The following is a 22,982-nucleotide window of genomic DNA, read 5'->3' on the forward strand; positions in this document are numbered from 1 at the left end:
ATGGGAGTCAATTGAATGGTAGCGAAAGTTGATGGCTTGTTAGCATCAGAATCTCCCCATAGGAGGTACGCTTTCCGGATGCTCACTTACCCCCTTGATGGTTTCTGAGGGTAGCGAAGGCATGACCCGCCCTGCCTCTGATTGGCTAGTTAGTTAGATTGGTTAGATTTAGGAATAAGGAGTAGAATTTGTTAGGGTTATATGGAAGACACATTTAGCCCATGGATGTATTAAGAGAACACGTTTATGTAGAAGTTTATGGAAGATACGTTTAGCCCCGATGTAGGAAATGTAGCAAAACGTTTATATAAACTGAAACAGGGTGCGTTGAACACCCTGTTGTGTGTGCAAGCCTCTACCTTTTTTTTTTTACCACGAATTTCCATACATGTCTCTGCTGATTGGGTAACACCTGTGACACGGGCACGAAAGACACACCCACCAAATGAGAGAAAACATCATTGTCGTATTAATGGACAATTCTGGCGCAAAATGAACCTAGGGGTTAATAACATATGTGTACCGAGTCAAACGTTCTCTGGGATCTGTTTTCATGCTAATCGAATGCGTCTCTAGCTTTTAACAAGCTACCGCAAAACTGGTGGTTACCAGTCCTGCTAATGCTAGCTTTCGGGGCCCTTGGTAAATGACTATTTTATACCACTAACGAGGCTCAAAATACCACCACACTTAAACGGTAGCATAATGAGGGTCCCTACATGCAAACCGAAGCATTGAGAACTTTGTAAATGTACAGACAGTTTATTAAAAAGATAGATTATAAAGACTGTAGCGTTAAATTGTCCTTTAAGTGCTTAACACTTTCTGGAACACTGGACCCCTCACCAGCTGAGACGGTAACACTATGTCACGTGCAATGCCATGATTCGCTTTTAATGTTGTAATTGGACAAGTGATTGGTCGCACAAATAAGAAAGTTACTTTTTAAATCTCAAGATTCGCATGTTATCAATTCTTTTGGCATCATGACAGCAGCAGACAACTGACATTAATTATTATTCATGTACGAGTTATGATGGTTGGCTTGAATATTTTGCATGTATGGATTTCAACAATGAGCATTTTAAAGTGAGTCTGAGAGCAATATGACTTATTTAAAAAGCAATGTTATGCATTTTGATTACGAAAAACCTTTATTTTACTCACATATGATTACTTCTACAAGGATTAAGTGGACATAAACAGATGCCATGAACAATGTACAGAGTGCCTGGATATTCTTTTAATCATCAAATCAGTGATAATAATCAAATATTTTATGAATATGTACACCACCTACAGCAAAAAACTAAAAAAATGAAACTCCGCCACATTTCCTATAAAATAAGACATTCCAGTGATTATTCAAAACTGCTTTTATTTTCCAAATACAAAGCACGAGCATTTGATAATACAGCAACACATTTTAGGATAAATGTGAGAAAATGTAAAAGTTTGTTTTTGACACTTTTTTGTTGAGATGTTTACAGCCTAAAACAAAATATTCACAAATGCTGAGTAGGAGAATAACAGTGTGCAGTAGGCATCACTTCACAAACAGCTCTAAACGTATGTGTTTTGAATTGGCATGTGCCTTCAGAAGACTTCAGACAGTTTTCACCAAATCTTTGAGCCAGGTGATGTTGAGTTATATTTTGGAAACGTTGCAATATTTACGAACGAGACTTCATCGTTAAAAGCATTTCAGGTAATTGTGCACAAGTAGATTAGTACCTGAACTTATAATAATGCAGTTCTGCTCCTGGTTGAGTGTTTGTCAGGAAAAAAACATGGACTTGCTTCTAATGTAAATATGTAATGTAAATATTTCCCTAAAGTTTTGATTTTTTTTTTTTTAGGGCAGCACTTAACAATGAATTTCATTAATAAGTGATCTGCCGACTGAATTCATCATATCAAATTTGTGAGAATGTCTATCACAATTTACTGGGTCCCAAAAGTTTTTGTCCGACCAATAGTCCAAAACCCAATATTTATTCAGTTTACTATCACATTAGGCAAATAAAAGCAGAAAATCCTCACAACTGAAAAGCTGGAACAAAGGAAACATTTGTCATTTTTCCTGGAAAAATGACTTCAACAATTAATTAATTATCAAAATGGTTGCTGATGAATCAACACATCAATGAATTGACTATAGTCCTTTCAGTTCTGGTTTCTTTTGATTACACTTTGAGTCATCAGATTTGATTGAGGTTGCGGAATGAAAATACACGATAAAGCTCCAAGGAAAAAATACAAGAAACATTACTTTGCACATGTTTTAAGTGAAACAAAATAGAAAATTGAACAAAATTGTAGTTATGACATGTAAGTAAAAAAATCTGAATTGAACATGAATGTTGTAATCATGTTGTAATGTTTTGTATCAAGACTAGTAGAGTTAATAATAATACTAAACCAAGCTGATAAAAACTCCACATGTTGCTGTTGAGGTGACATAACTTCCTATGTCATTTCAATCCCCTTCTCCTGAAGAGGTGTGCCAGACTGAGGGTCTTTACTTTTCCCTGCTGCCTTCTTCTTGGGGGTCTTTTTCCTAAAGAAGTATATTAAGATGAATTACAGGAGAGTCATTAACTGTAAGTATGTTGTTGCTTTTTAGTTTAATTCTTAATGTAAAACAAAAAACAACGAAAAATAGTCTTACTTACTTTGACTGAATGGTCAAGACAATCACAGTTATTAAGACGGCGGCAATAATGACAGCAAGCAGAACTCCACAGATGATTGCTGTTAAGAGGACAGATTAGTAGGTTTCATTTCATTTAAGCAGATACTAACATTCAAACAAAGTGTATAACAACATTTTTATGCAGATAGTTGCAACCAGTTAGAGCCTGGTGTATAATGTGTAAAAACCAGCTTGGACTAAAACAAACCCAACTATAACAGGGATCTGTTGCGCTCAAGTTCATTGTGTGTCTACTGACCAATAGGAGTGTCTGGCTCCTCTTCCTCGTCTTCGTCGCGATCATCTTAGAACCAAAACAATTTACATCAACATGTTAAAAAACATATTATTGTATCATATTTTAATACTGACTCATTTGTTACAAAACATGCATTGACATATTGATGCATTAACATGTACAGTTATCCGCAACTGTGTACATAAGACAACACATTAGTGCTCACCATGGATGCCAGCACAGGTGGAGTTGCAGCTGCCCTGGTCAAAAAATCTGTTTCCGTTTCCGATGCATCCAGTCCAAAGGAATTTTTTGCATTTGTCATGAACAGAATCGTAGTAGTATCTCAAAAACTGACCACTGCATGTACCTGCGGCCTTTTTGAAGTGGCAAGCTTTGGACGCTGTGAAAGAAAACATCATCCTCATTAGAACCATTGATACAGCAGGGTATTATCAGGCAGTTTATTAAAGTCTCTGGTGTATTCATTCACATTTTCATCTGTCATGAGCAGTCCTGCTCTTTCACCACTTGGTGGCGTATTGCTAACACTCATGCTGACACGTCTTTCCTGCAGCCTCTTAACAAATAGTCATCAAACAGGTGGACAAAGTAGAACTCAACAGTATGTGGGTCTATTAAATTGACACGCAAAATAGCATTGGTATTGATATCATGTATTTTCGTCATATAATAAACCTGCCCTTTCAGACATAATAATAATCTGGTTAAGGCAGATCTCAAGAAGCCACCCCTCCCTCTCTCTTTCAGTTGTAACCATGAGGCTTGATGATGATGTAGTGTTTCCTTTTATGGTCCTTTACGCCATAAAACTTTACCTCATTAGCCAGTTTATGTTCCAAAGTCCTTAGACAACATCCAGGAAGGACAGATTTTTTTTTGTCTGGGTTCATCTTTGAAGTTACAGTAGACATTTTGCATATTTAAAACAGAGTTAGTGGTGAATGCAGACAAATTGTTACATTACTAGTCTTTAAAACCATCTTACCATCCGTGGGGTAGATATTCTCTGCATTGACGGAACAGTTTCTTATGCAGTCTCTTTCATTTCTAAAACGGTTGGCATTTCCTCCTATGCCTTTATATATGAAAGGATTGCACTCATCCTTGGCGTGGTCATAATACAAAGCAAAGGTAAAGCTTGTGCCTTGACCTTCATCAGACTGCAAACGACAGAAATCTGTTGGATGATAAAAAAAAGATAACTTTTATTTGCAAATCTTGGTTTTCAGCACAGTATTGGGGTCAGAAATACTATTCGCTACAGAGAAAGCTGGTAAGGTGACTTTTGCCATAGGTGTTTCAGTGGAAATCATCAGCACATAACTAATGTTTAACTAGCCTCATCACCAGATACCCACTCCCTCTTTTTATGACGGCAATAAAAAGTGTCATTCATTTATGGTGCATTGTCAGTCCCGCCCTTTGTAGATTTCACAGAAGGGAAGTGGTTTCAAATGGTTCTTTTAAGATCAGGCTTTTTAACCCAAAATACACTTGATTTTGGAGGGGGACTAACTAACTTCCAAAATTTGTGCTTCTCCAAACTCACAGCTGTGACATGAGATGAAGCTGCAGGTTGACATAGTTCCGCTCATCATGCTCAGGCTCAGACAGAAATGATCTCAGTGTTTAAAAGTGTAGAATTATAGAGAAAGGAATTATCCAGTCAGCTTAACACAATCATTAGCAGTGTGTAATTAACATTTCCAGGAGAGTAAATGCCCGGTAATACCAACTGTTCTTCCTCTTTGGTCAAAGCTAAGGACAATCATTGTTGGCTTGTTGCATTGTTGGCAAAAAAAAAAAAAGTAAAATACAATTATATTCTGCTGAGAGATGCAGTGTTGTGAAACATTTTTACAACACTTTTTTGTTCATGAAGTCAATCGATTTTTATTTTTGCAGACATCCCTTTTATTATATATGATTCAGCCAAGTTTTTTTAGTCTTCCGCCAATCTAACCGCCATGATACTGTGAAAGGACCGACGGTGAAACTTCTCCTTGATTCAGTTTCAGTTGAAACTAAATAATTACATTTAAGTGAAAAACATTGACAATCATACAAGATACGTAAAAACCCAATATTTTTGCAGTAATACAAACAAAAAAACAGCAATATCAATAGCTAACAATTTTTCACTAAAGAAGAGCCTGTGTATTCAATAGTAAACCTCTGTCCTATCAACCATTGGTTACAGTTTTAAAATAAGAAGACAACAGTTTGTACCTGGAATTGTATGGCTGACGCAGAATGCAGCAAATGCAATCCCCAAAAATAACAGGTGCTTCATCTTGCTGCTTGTCTTTGTGCTGTCTTTGCTGGAATGAGTGAGGGTTGTAAACTACAGTGGGAGTGGGTTGTGATCATTGACCTTTGGACCGACACTTTCCTAATGGTGACAGTTGCAATCGAAACAAAAGTTAATGGCAGGGATAGACATCTTCCTCTTTTTTATTACTTTATGAGGTGTTTCTTATATGCTATATTAGGGCGTAACCAAGTATAACTAGTTACATATAGGCTACAGATCAATATGCAATAGCGTGTAATAATATTGCTATTATTCAGTGTTTTGTTCGAAACACCTCACGCCTCATTCAGGGAACATTCAGACTGCAGTTAAACATGATACCTGCACAGCAGCAACATACACAAATTAGCATAGATTGGCATATTAACCAACAGTTACATTGTAGATAGCTTATAGGTTATTTTTTGTCATTTTATGGAGCATGTTGAGACCTTATGCATCAAAACTGAGATTACCTGAAGCAATTTGAATGACTCCAAATACAACCAAGAGAGCATTTTTAGAAACTTAAAATCCTCCTGCCATAGAGTTAGCTCAGGAAGTTACTCTATCCTCTTATTTTGGCTGAAATAAGTCAGCTTTCCATTCTCACATTGTAAGGCTTTGATATTTAATGTGTGATAATCCTCATCATGAGCCAAGTTAAAGGAAAAAACTAATTGTAATTATTTTGTCTTCTATGTCTTCAAAGAGTATGAAGTAAGATCGATAGATAGTTAGATAGATAGATAGATAGATAGATAGATAGATAGATAGATAGATAGATAATTTGTGTCATATCTGAGTTAAAAATAAATTATTATGTTCCCGTCAGTTGAAAATTCCAAATCTGTGAATAGTTTTTGCTTCTAATTTTGATTTAAGTTTACACATTGCAGTGTAAGTTGCATAATATATAGCCTACCATGATTGGCTGTAATGTAACATAACAATAACAAATTCGCCACATGCATCATTGGGCACGTGAAGCTCAAAGTGAAGTGGGCTATCAAAAACACATTGTTGAGTGGACGGTGGCTAAAATAAATTCTACATAGAACTAGGCTACATGTATCAGTGTCTATAATTTAACGTTGACTCTGGCACCATAACAATAAAACAACCCAACCTTTTTAACTTTGAGAAAAATGTAAGCATGCATTTTACAGTGTTTGAATGGGGGAACTTGAATGTCATATTTTGACAGTCAGGCCATTTTGCTCAAAGGTGACATATTTTGATAGTTTAGCTACTTAGTAGTGTGCAGGTCTTATAGTGACCACCTCACCTGTCAACATTTGATCAACCCATCTGTCTTTTTTGGTCACAGAATACGAAGGCTCGCCTATTTTTGTGTAACACCGTCGCACTTGCTTGCCTCACAGTTTCCCCGCATCTTTCGTCCGTCGGCAGCTCGAGCCCTAAATGAGTGACTTGGCTTGGATGCGGTCGCCGCCGTTGAGCTGTCACTCTCCGGTGACCCAACGTCTCTGGAGGCTGGTTATGTTGTTGCTCTGACGTCAGCGCGAGCTACAATGGAGCTGACAACATGGGTATAAAAGCCGGTTTGAAGGCTGGCGTTCTGGTGCTCCAAGCTTCTGCTTTGCACCGGGTTAACATCAGACTACTGCATGAGGGAGGGCTGAGGGGATCAACATGCACTTTCTGAGCTTCACACCCATCGTCTTACTACAGCTGACTTTCCTCTCTGTACTGCATGGTAAGTGTAAAATATAGCCTAGGAGAAAATGTTTTGGCCATTTAACACTTTGCAAGCTCTTGAGCAGAAAAGATGCTTCATCCTGGCAGGTGTCTCCATCCACCTGCTGCACCTACTCTTTGGAGGAACGAGGAAGACACTTGTTTCTGAGATGAAATGTCTGTTCCAAATAAATGTTTTTTTCATTATTATTATTTTTTTTTTTTTGTAAAATGACTATTATGCTGCATCCTGTAACATGTGTGGAAGTGTAGTTATTCTTATATATTTGAATGTACCTAGTGGGACCAAATTAATTTTTCCTGTTTTTTTCAGGTGACAAATGGACATACAGTGGTAAGTCATATAATATTTTTCAATAGTAGATCATAAAATCGATATAGCTGTATATCTTTTTTGGTATTTAGATCAAATTTTCACATTAGGTGCAATCCCAGTCCATGTGCACTTATTATTATTATCATTGATCACTCACAGTAGTATTCTACCCTTGAACCAGCATTAACCAAGTGAGTGTTAGAATTAAATTTGATGCAACTCTCTGATTGGCAATAACTCTGAGTCAGAGAAGATGCCAATGTTGTTTTGCCCCACGGCAGTGCTTAGAGCTGACAATGCCACATAAGATGAAAGTGATGACACTGTGTCTGATTAAGAGGAAAAAGCCCTCTGTGACTTTCTTTGACTTCCATAGACAACCAGCACTGACATCCCCCATCCCGTCCCCCCGTCCCCTCATTACAGACTCTGTAATTACATTTTATAAGTGGCTGACTGCCTTTGTCTCATGCCTTAAGGTCTATGGGAAGCCATGACTATCTCTGCTCAGAGCATGACCTCTTGTCATTGTGTCACTGCTTCTCGAAAGTCTGTCACATTCAGGGACCAAATGTTAAAACCAACAAGTAGGCAGGTGAGGCAAGTCAGTGCAATTATTGTCTTATACTATTTCTTTAGACAAATATTAAAACACACTTTTGACTACTAGAATCATTGGTAAAACCTACTGTCCTCTTTTCAAGATACATTTATAGTGTGCACATCCTTTCACTGACACATCAGGGATAAATAAGAAAAGAGCTACTTCTCTACACAGTGATTTATGGTCAAATAATTATAGTTTGAGGAAATTATACTTCAATTCAAACCTCTAAGAGAGGCTGATCCACTCCGTATTTAATTGCAGCATTGGCTTGGCATTAATGGGAAAATGGCCCTTTGTGGATTCTACTTACACACCTGGTAATCTCCTCTCTGTGGAAATTTGGAAAATTGAAACAACACCTTATCAAACAATGGAAAATTAGGAGAATGTATAATGTATGTGTCAGTACAGGGGAATACCTTAATGATGTGGTTAAAATAAATGATTCACCCTTTGCTGTACTTTGCCAAAGTTGTGTAAATGTAAATACTTGGATCCTTCCAAAAATGGATACAGTGCATGATACTTAATAAAATACAATAACCATACAATCAGAAACCTGTGCTATTTTAATGATAACAAAAGAACTCGGAGTAAAAGTGGGAAGGTTTGTGATGACTACTGAGGGAAGAAATGTAATATATATATATAAATTTAAACCCTCTAGCCTCCTTCGAAGTGCAGCGTGGTGGATTTCATCCTCACTTAAAGTCAAACCCTCAAGATGCCTTGTCATAATAGTCAGTAGTCTTGGGGGCTGGTAGTACTTTCTGTTGACGGGGCACGGCTGAGTCATACGATTTATCTCCACCTCAACACTCCACCCTCTGGCAGAGAACAAAACAGTAAACCTTAAGATGGGAGTACAATAATAATGATGATGATGATTACTAGTAGTTTTCTCACCCTGCTCTGCTATTGTTTTTTTTAATATAACAATTGATGTTATGTTGAACCGTTTACTTAGGCTATACAAATTTTCTTATTTAACATTATTTTTACATAAGAAATCCTCTAAGTTCTACCAAGGACTGCAAAGGGGCCACTGAAGGCCATTATTAACGGGCAGAGTGAGATTAAAACAACAAATGAAGTGGACACTGAATAATTATAGGCATAAGAGTAACTTTCTTCCTTATTATAGTGAGGGTTTGCCAAGATTGAACTTTGCTACAAACAAGTATTCAGTGATTTCACAGCTTCACTTCATGCCTTTTGGCATGTCTTGTACAATCAATCCACATTTGTCTGGGAACTGACAGTCAGGGTTGGGGCAGGCCTCATGCTGCATCATTCATATTGAACCACAGTCAGCTGGCGTATTGTGAATGGTGGATTTTTGTTAGATGAATTCTGGATAGATAATAAATCAGTGGCAAATATGCAGAAGTGATGAGAGCTCTGGTACGTTCAGAGCCTTTTGTGCCATTTTCTATTTAGCTACAATGATGGTATTTGAGATTTGATAGGGTTCATACATCGCAAACTATGAGCCTCACTTTAGACTGAGCACCATGTTTGAAAAGCTCTGCATGGATCCTCACACTTCAGTCAATATACTGAATAAAAATATCAGAAATCAAGAGCTTCCCAAATTTATTTTCTTCTGCATCATTTCTCATTAATATTTATTTTTCTCTCTTGTATTATTTCCAAGGACATTGCCTCTGCAGACATACCATTGAGAGACACCCTCATGCAGCTGAAGTCACTTTGTGAACTGCATGACTTTAACTGCAAATGTGGCAGTTTTTGGTGTCCTGTGATTTATAGAAACCTCTCATTTGGAGAGAGACAGCGTTCTCACTGACTCTCCCCGCAAACAACAGCCTGGTTCTGCTTTAGAAAGGGCCAAGAGTGGAGTCACGGGCCTCTCCCATGCCGCCTTGTGCATAGATAATAATACTACACTTTGATTACAGATAAAATGCTCTATAGGCCAAGGACAAGCCCTGGCCTTCTTTGGATCATCCTCTATTCAACCTTACACTGGTGAAATACACTTTGAATGAAGGATTAGAATATATTTAGTAACACCATCTACTATTAAAATAGTGAAAATCAAACATTTTTATAAGTGTTTCATGGTAATCATTTACATTGATACTGTTGCAGGGCCAGACGGAGAGCACCACTGGCCCAACCATTATCCATATTGTGGTGCAGCTTTCCAGTCTCCAATAGACATCAAGTCAGAGCTACTAAGGTTCGACCCAACTTTACGTCCAATTGAGATTCAAAACTACAACCTGTCAGTCAATGAGCAGCTTACACTTGGAAATAATGGACATTCTGGTGAGTATAAATCATCAGTGTTATCAACAAAATACATTAAAGTACAGTATGTCAAAATAAATGTTTATTTTGAAGACATTTCATCACAGGTAACAAAACTATCTATTTATTAACTAAGCAACTATTTTTAAAATCAAAGTGATGCACTGGTCAATGTATTCATTGGATATGGTCCCACATAAATGTGGTGGAGTCTGTTCTCGCTGTAAAGACCTAATTTCTGGGTCAACCTAAAATAAATGATAGGAAGATCTTCTGCCACAGCAATTTTCCAAAATCACTCTCTTATTATCTTAGCTGCCCTTCCAGCCAAGGAAAGAGCTCCATGTTTTGTCTGGGGAAATATGAACAGAGATTAGTCATCTGTTCTGCCTCTGCTGGGTCTGATGCACCTTAACAAAAGAAACCAGCTTAGCTTTAATGTCTGATATCTATACATAACACAGTCTTAAATTGATTTGCCAAATATAGCAATCAGAACAGCAATCAGAACAACAGAAAAACATGTTTGGATGACTTTAGACAGATGAATATGATTATTCCACCAAATTATAGTTTGTTGAATGATTTGGTTTTGTTTGAAGAGTTTGAGGAAGTTTCAGTCAGAGAAAAGTGAGGTTGTTTGAACTTTGGCACTAAACCACAGAGCTGGCATCATTTGTTTCTTACATACATTCAGTGGCAATTCCTAACATTGCATGTAATGTCTGCCTCGTGTTATTAAACTGTTGTTTAAATTAAATGTGCAAAGACCACCAGCGAAATGCGTGTGCATGCCCAATGTTGTATCTCAAGGCAAGCTGAGCGGCATCATCAGCATGACGTATGTCTGAAATAAGCTGACAGAGGTCTTTCACTTGTAATCATTGGTCACACACTGACGAACACACGGAAAGCGCCCTGCGTCACTTCAGCATAAACTAAACATAGCTACACAGCTTTTGTAAAAGGACAGCACAGAGCAGACTATGCTGGCTTTCTCGGTTTATATAAAGTTCATGTTTCTTGATACCCTGATGTTAACTGAAGTAACCCCCTACCCTGCTGTGTTATGTGTGGTGGCGTGTCATGTCTTTTGAAATGCAGTGCAAATATCACTGCCCTCTAAGATGCACATCTCCAGCCTGGCTCATCGTTACACTGCAGCTCAACTTCATTTCCACTGGGGCTCCTCCAGCAGACTTGCAGGCTCTGAACACATGGTGAACAGTAAGCAGTGTGCAGCAGAGGTAAACAAAGCAAACAGCTCTTCTTGCTACCCACTATTAATGGAAAAGACGCTGGTGGAAAGTAACTAAGTACATTCACTTGAGTACAATTTCAAGATACTTGAACTTTACTTGAGTATTTCCATTTTTGCTACACTCTAAATTACTATCGCAGTGTACTTTTTACTCCAATACATTTATCAAACAGTTGTAGTCAATAGTTATTTTGCAGATTAAGATTTTACATGTAAAACATGTTTATACACAGTTATATACAGTTGATTCATTGTTATAGAATATACCACTTCATAATAAAAATGATAATATATCACTTAATATAACACTCTGAATGGTGCCATTTTGCGTGACTACTTTAAGTACATTTTGCAAATACTACTTGATTTAATGTGTTTTTAATTGTAAAATTTTTTATAAGATTTCGTTAGTTATCAGCGATTAAGCAGGTCTTTCCTTTATCTGCAGCGTCAGGTGACAGCCTCTCTGATACAAGACAAATGATGTAATACTTTATGGCTTAAACATTTGACATTTGACTGGCAGAGGAATCAGAGACACTGATTCTCTTCAAGGCTTACCGACACTGCTTAAGCTCAAATGCTCTGCATATCACTGTTCCAGTTCCTTGACACTGTGGCAAGCATTCAGTTGGCATCCAGTCAGACAGTTTCAGACAATGCTTATTATGCCTCTTCTTCTTCCACTATTGTGTGATTGACTGTAAAGTACAATTGACTGGTTGTATATAACACATTCTAATTAAAGTGACTTTGATCATACATATAAATAAGCATATTTTATCACTTAGTTGCACAAACACTAAAAGGCAAAGACATAATTCTAGTCATCCTCAGGATGTACAGTATGACAGTGTGTCTTATTTCTGCAGGGTTTAAGGGGATTAGAGTACCAGACTATTATATGCTTTGGTTTTCACCCACCTCAGGAAAAGAGTGGCTGTCTGTGCTATTAAATGTGTCAAGCCCTGTAAGCAGTTTTCACACACTAGTTTGCTCTATTTACTTTGGTACTTAAAGTAAAGCATACAGTAAAGTTTAAAAGTAAGAGTCTCTTTTATGATATAAACCAAAATAGGATACTTTTTAAATATAATTTGGTGTTGAGTTACAGTGGGTAGAAGCTCAAATGTTTACAACCTGTGTGCTTTTATGTGACCATGCCCAAGTTGCAGCACAGCCACATGTAAGTTGCTGTGGTTTGACCTGAAGTTCTGAGTGGACACGTCGAGACCATGCATCTTTTCAAGTCTCTCCAGACTACAGAACCACAGTTTCTTGATGACATGTTGTTTTGGAGGGATGGAATGATGGGAAATGGAACATTTCCCTAGAAATAGTTCAAATGTCTACCTTAATTCCCAAGACTGAACAAAGGCTGAAAATACAATTTTGTCACATCTCCAGTGTTTCTCATGTGCTTTTGTCATAGACTTCCTGCCAATATTATATATTATATATAATATTACATCCCCTGAACACCATCCACTATTTACAATCCAATTAACACCTGCGGTACACGGAACAGGTGTTATAACCTTGAATCCTAGTGCCTGTTATAGCACTTTACAAAGCATTTTCCAAAGTGTTTCTGATGTTTCCAAAAAATAGTGTGAGAGTGATCTACATCAAAAACAAATCCTGACTCGTTTCAACATATCTGACGTATATGTTACCACTTACTTTTCCCCTTGGATGTAATAAAGAAACAAATCAGATTTTTCAACCAATCATCTCAAGGTTTTGACTTTTACAACTACATACTATTTTTGTATTTTTTGTTTCTTCCACAGGGTCTTTTCTTATTTCTCTTTTCTTTCACAGATGCATGTAGTGCACTTCAATTCAGACAAGTATCCCAATATGTCCTCAGCTGTAGACAAATCTGATGGCCTGGCTGTGCTAGGTGTCCTGATTGAGGTGAGACGTTGAGGGGGGTGGGGGCGAATTTGTGTGGAGCAGAACCATCTAACTATGTTTGTCATACAGATTGGAGAGTTCAATCCGGCCTTTGAACATTTTCTGAAGTTCATCAATGGTATCAAATACAGGGGTAAGTCTAAAGTGATGATTTTATTTTGTAGTTTTGCCATAACTGAAAACAAGTAATGAGTATGAGTAGTGAACAATATCAGCTCTAATTCTTTCTGGGTTTTGAGGTCAGAATCTTCAGTCTTTATCAGTTCTTTCATGTGGCCATTCTGGATTTTACTTTGACCTAAATATTTGTTAAATGGTTACAAATGACTTCTGTTCTGGCAGATCAGAAAGTGCAGGTGCCCGGTTTCAACATCAGAGCACTGCTGCCTGCACGTTTGGATGAGTATTACCGCTACGACGGGTCACTGACGACTCCTCCATGCTATCCCAGTGTCCTGTGGACAGTGTTCAGGAATCATGTCACAATATCTCGCAAACAGGTGCTTCTAAATTGATTTTGTAGTCATTTTAATACGGTCTGCCCCTTTAAATTTAACCTTAATTTGTGTGTTGGTGAGGAAAAATGCAAATCTGTGCATAACATGCTTTTGTTTTGTTGTGTCTTCTTAGTTTATGACCCTGGCAACATCCATCTACTCCACCCATGCCCAGGAGTCAGTCCCTGTGTCTCTGAATGGCAACTACAGGAAACCGCAGCTCGCAGACAGCCGAGTTGTGCTGGTATCTTTTAAGGAGGGTAAGTATGGTCTTCAAAGTGGGCTTGCTTTAATGTTTGAGAATGATTGCAAAGGCTGCATAAATGACATAGCCACTGAGCTGCTTTAACATGGCAAAAGGACACGTTTGAATGATGTATGGACATTTTTTCAGGGCTGTCACACTTTGTTTGCTTTCACGTTGTCTTCCTTAATCATCTTTAAAGTTGATTGACTTTGATGAGCTTTTGGGAAATTAGGCCATCTTTTAAACAGCAAATTAACTGTACCCTCTGACATATTGAGAAAGTCTGTATTTAGTCCTCCTTTAAAGGCTTACTTTGATGTGGTTGACTGGTTTACCACTCTGTATGGTATTTAGCTCCATATTGTTAAGTATGAATGTGCATGTTTTCCTCATTTTCAAAGTATCCTTCTCAGAGCTTTGCTTTTCTAATGGCACGTGTTTTGACACGTTGTGTGGAATCCTCTGCTTTTAGCTTTGACGAGCTGCATTTAGCAGGCGATGGCTTGTGCTTTTAGTTTATCGCTACAGGCAGTGCTGCTGCATGCTGGCCGTGAAGGCCCAAAGTCTTTCCAAGAAATATCCCACAGGCTGGGATGTTTAACAAGCTGTGATTGGCTGTGTGTCTGATGCAGGCAGAGGACTGCAAGGTACTCTTACAGTCACATCTCCACTCACTAGGAAGAAAATCGTTCAGCAGCTACTGGTTGGTGACCTAGCAGACCTGGCTGATGAAGGGCTCTATCAGCTCCTACCAAGTGGTGCAGAGATGCTTAATGCTGGCAAGAAGAAAGACCTCAAGAACCAACAGAGTAAGACTTTGGCCAAATCCAAACAACAAACGCTGAATCCATCCCTGTGGAAGAAGAGCCAGACCAACCCCTCTGTGGGAGAGTTTGGACTGGCTGAAGATGCACTGTGTTACGTCTCACTGGAGCAGAAAGTTCTCCATCAGCTCAAACCGTCTCATGCTCAGAACGAGCTGGTTGAGGCTTTCAGAGATGCAGTTTTCCCTAAGCTCAACCTCAAGAGCTACCTGGACTGTAAGTCAGACTTAGCACTCCCCACTATCAGACACATTCTCCGTGGACGGCCAACTGATGAGGCTTTAGAGTTAGAACGCTCTCTGACAAAAGCCTTGATGAATAAGAGAAAGACTTCCACATCAATCAAGCAAAGTGTGCCAGTGACAAAGTATGGCAGTTTCTCCCCTGCTACTGTTCCCAGGAAACCACACAGCCCGGGTTATCCACATCCTTGGCTTTTGCCAATGGAGTGGGAAGACTAGAGAGATTCCTGAAATAGTTGCGACTCACATTATGTCACTTTCTGTAGCCGACATCAGTTGTGTGTCCCACAATGAAAGACTAGTTTTCAAGCCATGTCCTGCATTTATTTCTCACAAATGTATTTAACATTTTAAATTATGTTTTTCCCAGTATGTGCTCATAATTATGATACAATTTCTGACAAAAAAGTAGTATGAGTTAATTTACTGTAGTTATTGTTTTTTTGAAAACATACGCCAATGCATAACCAGTCATTAACAATGACTGTGATCAGTGCTTTAAGCAGATTCTGAAACGTTAAGCCAACATCAATATGTAGATTTTTGGATTGAAGTCAGCAAAAATGAGAAACATTTACTGTTTCACAATGGGCTTGATGCCTGCTTGTATATTTTACATTCTACATATAGTACAAAATCTGTTTGGCAAAAATGTCAATGTATACGCCAAGTTCTGTTCTATAGTATGGTAGTTTTGGAGCTATACTAGTAATTACTGTCTTGTACAATATAGAGATGCAGCTAAACCAAAAGAATTTAGAGCTTAAAAGCTTTACATAACATCCTGCCGTCTGTTACAGTTTGTTCTTCTGTTCAAAAATGCCATTTACAACAAGTTAACATAAGAAACAGCTACTGTACAAAGGGAACTATTTTCAATAAAAGCATTTTACACAAAGTGATGAATGGCAAATTTATTCCCTGCTGCATGTCCAACTTTCACTGAACTAATCTTTTTCAGTAGCACACGGGGCTGAAGTCTGAATTGTGCCAAACTGTCTGAAATAGACTTACTGTCTCATTTAAACATTATCATAGTATAGTCTTTATACATGTTAAGTCATATATGTAGGTCAAGACAATAGTTTAAAAGTTTTAAACAACAGATGTACACAGTTAACATTATGTCCTGGAGGAAATGGGGAAAAACACACTCTGTTGTTTCTTGAAGCTGTCCATGTCCAGGACCCTGGTGGAGATTAGAAGAAAATATTAAACTCTAGCAATTTGAAAACGCGAGGAACTCAGTTGGCATAATGAAAAGCAGACTATAAATTAGGACATACCAAATATTTTCTGGCATACTAAATAGTATTGGTAGTATGGGTATTGGAACGCAGGGATCAATAGAAAAAAAAAAATATAAAAAAAGTTAAAAGAACATGAAAATAAAATAATGAACGCATTTGATCAGTTAACAAAAAGCATCTGAGAACAGTCGGGTTTAAAGCAACACTAGAGAACTTTTCCCGCTTCTGTCCCCCTACAGCTTGGAAGCGGAAATGTCCATTACATTACATTATGCAAGTTTGCCAGATCGGGTAGCGGATCTGTAGTTCGAATGAACTGGACAATGTAATGTAATGGACAATTCCGCTGCCAACCTGTAGGGGGACCAAAGCGGGAAAAGTTCTCTAGTGTTGCTTTAAAGCTAAAGCTAACAGCTGCTTCACCATGTTTAGTTCTGTCAGTAACCAACATATTTCTCTCCAATTATCTGAGAGGTCAAGCCGGTGCGTACTGCTATAATTAAATCTGAGAGATACTTTTGTCCCCCCACATTTAGTGATTTATAAATAAGCAGCAGTGCTTTAAAGTTAATTGTGTGGCAGAAGAGCAAGTTAGTATTGGATTAATGTGGTCAGTTGTTTTAGTTTTTGTAAGAACTCTAGCAGCTGCATTTTTTTTCTGTTTAATGGTCTTTTTTATGAAGGCCTGTAAGACCATTGCAGTGGTCAACCCTGCTGGAATTAAAAGCATGAATGAGTTTTTCTCAGCCATGTTTTCTCAATCATAAGGCCTCTAAGTTTGTGTTGTTTTCGCAATCAATTAAGACACCATATTTTTTACCATTGTCCTTCTTTAGGTCATTTTGTCTCAAGATGAGTGGCAATCTTAACTCTACCCTCCTTTTTCCCTAATACGATTCTTTCGGTTTTGTCATTTTTCAGCCAAAGACATTTTTGAGACATTCAGTTGTTTATTTCATCAACCGGTATTGCTGCCTACAGCGTTGTCAGTGAATGGCCATTGGGAATGTGTGCCATTTGGAGCGGTCCAATTGCTAGCCCCCTGGAAGTACTACTTGCAGCATTCTTGAGAACCCGCTCATCCAATCGACTTCACACTCAACACTGCACTCCCTTGGGTTCTCAGTAATACACCTGCCAAGCATGAAATCAACGGATGAAAGGTTCTTTTATGCAAAGGACAGTCATATATGCACACAGACAGAGATTCCTTCCTTTATAGTTAGTTGATGCTGCTACAGTGCCACTTGGTGATGATTGTTCAAAATCTATAGGTGGAGAAGTGAAAAAACAGATTTGGGTGCATTTCATGCATTTGGGTGCAAATGTCGTTAAATCAGGATGTAAATGGGCGTTTCTGAGACTAATAGAAGCGGAGTTCATTGTCATAGCACCACCTTCTGGCCAAACTACATCACATTTGACACTGCACTCCCCTGGGTCACCAGCAATACAACCCCCAAGTGTGAAGTATATTGGATGAACAGTTCTCGAGATATGTGAGCCGGATAGACATTACAGACAGAAATTTCTTGCTTTATATGTAGATGCATTGACTAGGGGACCAAAGTCATTAGGTGAGAGGGCTAAGTAAATTAGGGTATCATCAGCATAGCTATGGTAAGAAATCATATTCATCATCATTAATGGTTTGTCCAAGCGGGTGCATATAAAGGTTGAAAAATAAATGCCCTAAAATCAACCCCTGGGGGACACCGCAGGTCAAGGACGTTGGTGTTTAGGGCCAATACCAGCTGGGATTGGGAGTGTGTGAGTGTGTACTAGACAATATTACCAATTCAAGAATGTCTTAGGACTGGCTACATAGCTGCGATGATTTTACAGACATCATGTTGAAGCAGACAAATAGAATCCCAAGAACAGAAGTGAGGTTAAAACCTTTCTGCAACACCAAGTGCATCATGTCTGAATTTGAATTTCTTTGTGTTATCTTTAACACTTTTAACTTTTTTTGCTCAGGTGGTACTATATCTGAGGTGTCTATTCTTCTGTGAATTTCATTTTCATCTTCTTTTCTCTTTTTTTCTCTGTTACTTAGCTGACCTTTCTTGGATAAACACTGGTATGATGCTTTTGTATATTTTGTGCTTCTTTCCTACTTGTATGTCATCTTTAATTTCATACACAGCATCGAGGGATCCTCCCTTTTGTAGGCCAACAAAAAATAAGACAACATAAGAGTTCAAGTTACCTTCTCATTGTCTGAATTTGTCAACTAACTAATAAAAGAAAAGGATATCAGAAGTCATGGCTTCAAATTTAAACTAATAGATAACCAAACTAAACCATTAATGGAATAAATGTATATACTATGGCATAGAGTAACCTATGATAACAAGTGAAGCTTTTAATTGTTTGGGTTAAAGTTTTGTTGATTTTTTAAAATTTAAAATAATTTTTTCCACTATAAAATCATTAAACTACACACACACACACAAAAAAAATGGAGAAAAAGAGTGTGAGACCCTAATTATAAAATAATCTTTTCTGCTTCTGTTGCTCCATGCTATGCAGGTTTACTGGTTCCCATACTGGTGGGCTCTACACTGGGACTTGTTCTCATTGTCTCTTTAATGTGCTGTCTATTAAGGCAAAAAAGGTAAGCAAAAGGCAAAAACAACAAAACAAGACCACAATTATGCTGGTTGAAATCGTGCTCTGCACTTAATACTGCATTAAAATGCTGTTTGTTGAACTAGACAGCTTGTCAACTTCATCATCATTATTAGCATCATTAAGACTTGAGATAAACGCTTGTGATTTGTTTGTCAGAGGGATCAAAACTTGTGGACATCCCAATGTTTGAAGACATTTATATGCCTGAATCCAAGTGAACAAATTTAGAGCTTTCCATGATTTATTTTGAGTGGTGACGCCTCCATATTTATATATATTTATAAATTGGACAATTGCAAAGGATAGTTAACCTTAATTGACCTTTAAATATAGGGTTTTTAAAAAGCATCAAAGACTATACTGTAGGGGTGGAGTCCTCATTAGTTGAGATTTTTGGGAATGTTCAGGTTATTGTGGTACTCTTAGTCATCCTCGAGTGTGACGTTGCATAAATCATGAGCCCATTTTGCATTGTGGTTTGCTATAAAAGACTATGCCCTGGATAATATTTTCTTGTGTTTGCATTACTGTGTGACTTGCAGAGATTTTGTGTGGTATAAATTTGATGAATGCATTTGAGAATTAACTTTTAAATTGGAGAAAATTTTAGAAGAAAGTGTAATAGTTACAGTAACTGTAGCTGTTCATAGCAGCAAAAACGAGATGAATGACAAGGTTTGCTTTTTGCAGGACTGTTAAACAATTGGACAAACAAGATGATAAACCTGCCCATCTTTTCAGGTTTTACTATGCAGGGACCTGAATCCACAGGAGGAACCGTCGGTGTTAGTGCTATAATAACCATTAAAGGTCCCATGGCATGAAACTTTCACTTTATGAGGTTTTTTAACATTAATGTGCGTTCCCCCAGCCTGCCTATGGTCTACCAGTGGCTAGAATTGGCAATAGGTGTAAACCGAGCCCCTGGTATACTGCTCTGCCTTTGAGAAAATGAAAGCTCAGATGAGCCGATCTGGAATCTTGCTCCTTATGAGGTCATAAGGAGCAAGGTTACCTCCCCTTTCTCTGCTTTGCCCGCCCATAGAATTTGGCCCACCCATGAGAGAGAGACATCATGGCTTTCAAACGAGCAAAGTGGCAGTTGGTCAAGGCCACACCCCCACTCTCCACCTTGCCCCCGCCTCTCTCCTCCTCAATAGCTACAGACACAGAAATGGCACATACTAAGGAAAGCTCATTGTGGGACTGGCTCTAGAGGCTGAATTTCGGGAAAGAGACTTCAGATACAGTATTAGGGGACCACTAAGGTCTATATAAAAGCATCCAAAGAGCACCATGTCATGGGACCTTTTAATAACTTCTACATTCAGGAGGAAACAAATGTGAAGAGGATGAAAATATAAATATGTAAATATATGTCATGTAAAACTTTAGTGGCTTAACTGCTGATTTGAAAATAGAATTAAAGAAAGTTTACAAAAATTTAAGATTAAAGAAAGACATGGCTGACTATCTTTTTACTTTGAGAAAAAACATAATAAGATTGTGTTTTAAAGAGATTGTGCTAATTGAAAAGCAAACTGGGGGCTTTCTTTTTCATCATCATCATCATCAGACAGGATTCATAATTGTTGGGATTTTAATGGTGAAATGGCCAAATATTTTACAAATTATGTTCAATACATCTTTAGACAATATGAAGACATCGTGCATTACAACAACTCCTGCTTTCATAAATACATCTGATAAAATATGTAAATTAGAGGCACTCCAGAGGTAAAATGTGCCTTTGAAGCTGTCTCCTCATCAGTGAATATCACTTCTCCTCTTTCATTTCTTTATGCTAATGATGCAACATCCGCTTTTGGAGGCTTAGTGATTTTCTTCACTGATGGGTGGGTGGCAGGCTTTCTCCATTAAACAGTGTCAAATGTTCCTTCAAATGATCCGTCTCTTTCTTCCAGCTTCCAAATTATTTACTGCATAGGTTCTTCACACCAACAGAAGCATCAGCAGCCATTCTCTGTTTATACATGGCTTACCTCTTGCTCACATATATCAAGGAAATAAATAACAAACATCTTGACAGCAAAAGAAAACTCAGATAAAAGAGAAAGAGAATACTTCATATAAGAAGTCAAATTGCATGTATTTTGAGATATAATCAAATTCTGAAAGCATTTTGGTTCTTTTATTCCTTAGAGCTAGTGCTGAACAGGACAAACGCAAAGGTGCTGGATACAACTTTGGAGAGAGAGACGAGTATGGCTCAACAGTATAGCCCATCGTTGTGGACCTCGCTTCAACAGGACCATGAGACCATTGTCCCTTTGCATCACTCATTCTGTATTCATGTACCATGGGTCAGTTGTGGAAGCATGAAAGCTTTAAGTAGATCACATGATAAAGTTTGCATGCATCTCTGGGGTTTTGGAAGCACTGCTTTTTCCTCAAGCCACATTCTGTACTTCCTTTGCTGTGTTGTGGCGGCCAGAACATGGTAGGTAGGCCTCCGTTGCTGTTTTATGCTGTATGACTATTTCCTTAGAGCAAGAGAAACCACTGTCCTCTCTAATCCCCCTATTATTTATCTGACATGATGTGGTGAGTTTCTTATGAAGAGCTCCACGCACATGCTTCCAGGCAAACACAGTAAGGCCAGAGTTGAACTGGTGAGAATCTCAGGTCAAGTCTGACCGTGGCACCCGTTCCCTTGGGCTGTCCCGGCGTGGTGGAAAGCCCAACCACAGTCCAAACAATAGGGGGATAGGAGTCGACAGACATCCCTGATGGTAGGGTGGCCTAAGTGGGATGGGCTATACCAAATTTCTTCCACCAACCCTGTACTTAGAGCTGCTCTATGGATTTTATAATAAAAGGGCGCTTGGCTCCGTACAAACACACAAACAAACAGCTCCTTCCCCGAGAATAATGCTGAGAAAAAAAATAAAGGCTTTTGTGTTTTCAGGCTGCACGTGGGCTGACCCCTAACCCCTGTCCGCCTGTCTGATCACAAGACTCCTGAGAGCCTCTCAGTTAGACTGCAGCCTGTACAGTTAATCACGGGACGGCTAGGGGGTTATTGCATCATCATTTCATTCTCACAGGGTTCCCTTGGCCATTGTATCATCTCTTGTGAGTTTATTAAATTAATGCATTTCTTAGGGATCATTCTTGATGCTAGAGTTTATGTTCAGTGTACAGTATCTGCATGCGTATGACGTAGAAAGTGACTCATTTACTGTAAGAGCAGACCTTAGATACTTTGGACTGATTAAACAAGCTATGTAGTAAAAATGAGGAAAGGGTAAAGTGAAGTACAGGGTGACTGTTTCTCTACAATAAAGTGTTACGGTAGTGCACACCATCCTAATGACATTTATCAGTCTTCCAGCAGAAGATTATTTTGCCCGTTCAATGCTGCTTGTGGCCTCATTACACTGTCGATATCCTGTTGCCATATCTCAGAAACAATGTGCTACTCCATGTGTTAAACTGTAGTTATTAAGTACATTTTGTTTGTGCCATAATGTTCTTCAGTTGTTACTTTGTGTATCATAAATAAATAACTAATGTCTCAGAATAAAAAATAAAAATATTTATTAAGTAACATTTTTGTTGCATTTTATCATTCTCAATGGCAAGTCTCAAATCAAGCAGGTTTACTTGAAGCAGCGCCATCTGTGAGCTACAGTCATATTTAACCTATTGATGTTTTTCGACATTGAATGCCTAGTGGTTCACAAAACCCAAAAATAAACAGGTCTGTTTTACAAGATTTGACCAATCTTACCTGTTAAAAGTAAAAATATGCCCACTGGTGACACTTTGCACAGTTCACGTGCCCTTCCTGACCCCTGAGAGTCAAAAAATTTCACCTTGTTGCCAGCATATTATTGCAGTCTATGGTTGCCAGTTGTTGAACATGACCGCCATCTAGTGGCTGCTTGCATTAGGTACAATAACAATAA

At 38.3% G+C, this 22,982-nt stretch overlaps 2 protein-coding genes across 3 annotated transcripts; one reads left to right on the forward strand and one right to left on the reverse strand.

Moving 5' to 3' along the window:
- Positions 1 to 1,358: 1,358 nt before the first annotated feature.
- si:dkeyp-73b11.8 (BPTI/Kunitz domain-containing protein) lies at positions 1,359 to 5,441 on the reverse strand. The gene is made up of 6 exons (XM_039808119.1): positions 5,187 to 5,441; positions 3,943 to 4,134; positions 3,160 to 3,336; positions 2,955 to 2,999; positions 2,676 to 2,754; positions 1,359 to 2,560 (listed from the first exon to the last, which is right to left on the reverse strand). The coding sequence occupies exons 1-6, from the start codon at positions 5,248 to 5,250 to the stop codon at positions 2,470 to 2,472; spliced, it is 648 nt and encodes a 215-aa protein (XP_039664053.1). The 5' UTR covers positions 5,251 to 5,441; the 3' UTR covers positions 1,359 to 2,469.
- Positions 5,442 to 6,639: 1,198 nt separating this feature from the next.
- Positions 6,640 to 22,593, forward strand: ca12 (carbonic anhydrase XII). 2 transcript variants are annotated; one of them, XM_039808122.1, is made up of 10 exons: positions 6,652 to 6,970; positions 7,286 to 7,306; positions 10,011 to 10,190; positions 11,277 to 11,419; positions 13,258 to 13,353; positions 13,423 to 13,486; positions 13,696 to 13,853; positions 13,984 to 14,110; positions 18,949 to 19,033; positions 21,214 to 22,593. In XM_039808122.1, the coding sequence occupies exons 1-10, from the start codon at positions 6,907 to 6,909 to the stop codon at positions 21,290 to 21,292; spliced, it is 1,017 nt and encodes a 338-aa protein (XP_039664056.1). In that variant the 5' UTR covers positions 6,652 to 6,906; the 3' UTR covers positions 21,293 to 22,593. The 2 variants fall into 2 exon arrangements, with proteins under 2 accessions (XP_039664054.1, XP_039664056.1); XM_039808120.1 differs by lacking the exons at positions 18,949 to 19,033; positions 21,214 to 22,593 and adding an exon at positions 14,730 to 16,065 and having other exon boundaries at positions 6,640 to 6,970.
- The last annotated feature ends 389 nt before the right edge of the window (positions 22,594 to 22,982 follow it).

The sequence above is a fragment of the Perca fluviatilis genome, chromosome 8 (assembly GCF_010015445.1).
Source record: "Perca fluviatilis chromosome 8, GENO_Pfluv_1.0, whole genome shotgun sequence".
NCBI classification, from domain to species: Eukaryota; Metazoa; Chordata; class Actinopteri; order Perciformes; family Percidae; genus Perca; species Perca fluviatilis.

Coding starts and splice junctions, on each gene's coding strand:
- si:dkeyp-73b11.8 (XM_039808119.1), bottom strand. CDS start 5,250: ATGAAGCACCTGTTATTTTTGGGGATTGCATTTGCTGCATTCTGCGTC. Junction 3,337..3,942: donor GAATATCTACCCCACGGATG/GTAAGATGGTTT, acceptor TTTCTTTCACAG/CGTCCAAAGCTTGCCACTTC. Junction 2,755..2,954: donor GGAGCCAGACACTCCTATTG/GTCAGTAGACAC, acceptor TCCTCTTAACAG/CAATCATCTGTGGAGTTCTG.
- ca12 (XM_039808120.1), top strand. CDS start 6,907: ATGCACTTTCTGAGCTTCACACCCATCGTCTTACTACAGCTGACTTTC. Junction 13,354..13,422: donor TGCTAGGTGTCCTGATTGAG/GTGAGACGTTGA, acceptor TTTGTCATACAG/ATTGGAGAGTTCAATCCGGC. Junction 13,487..13,695: donor CAATGGTATCAAATACAGGG/GTAAGTCTAAAG, acceptor CTGTTCTGGCAG/ATCAGAAAGTGCAGGTGCCC.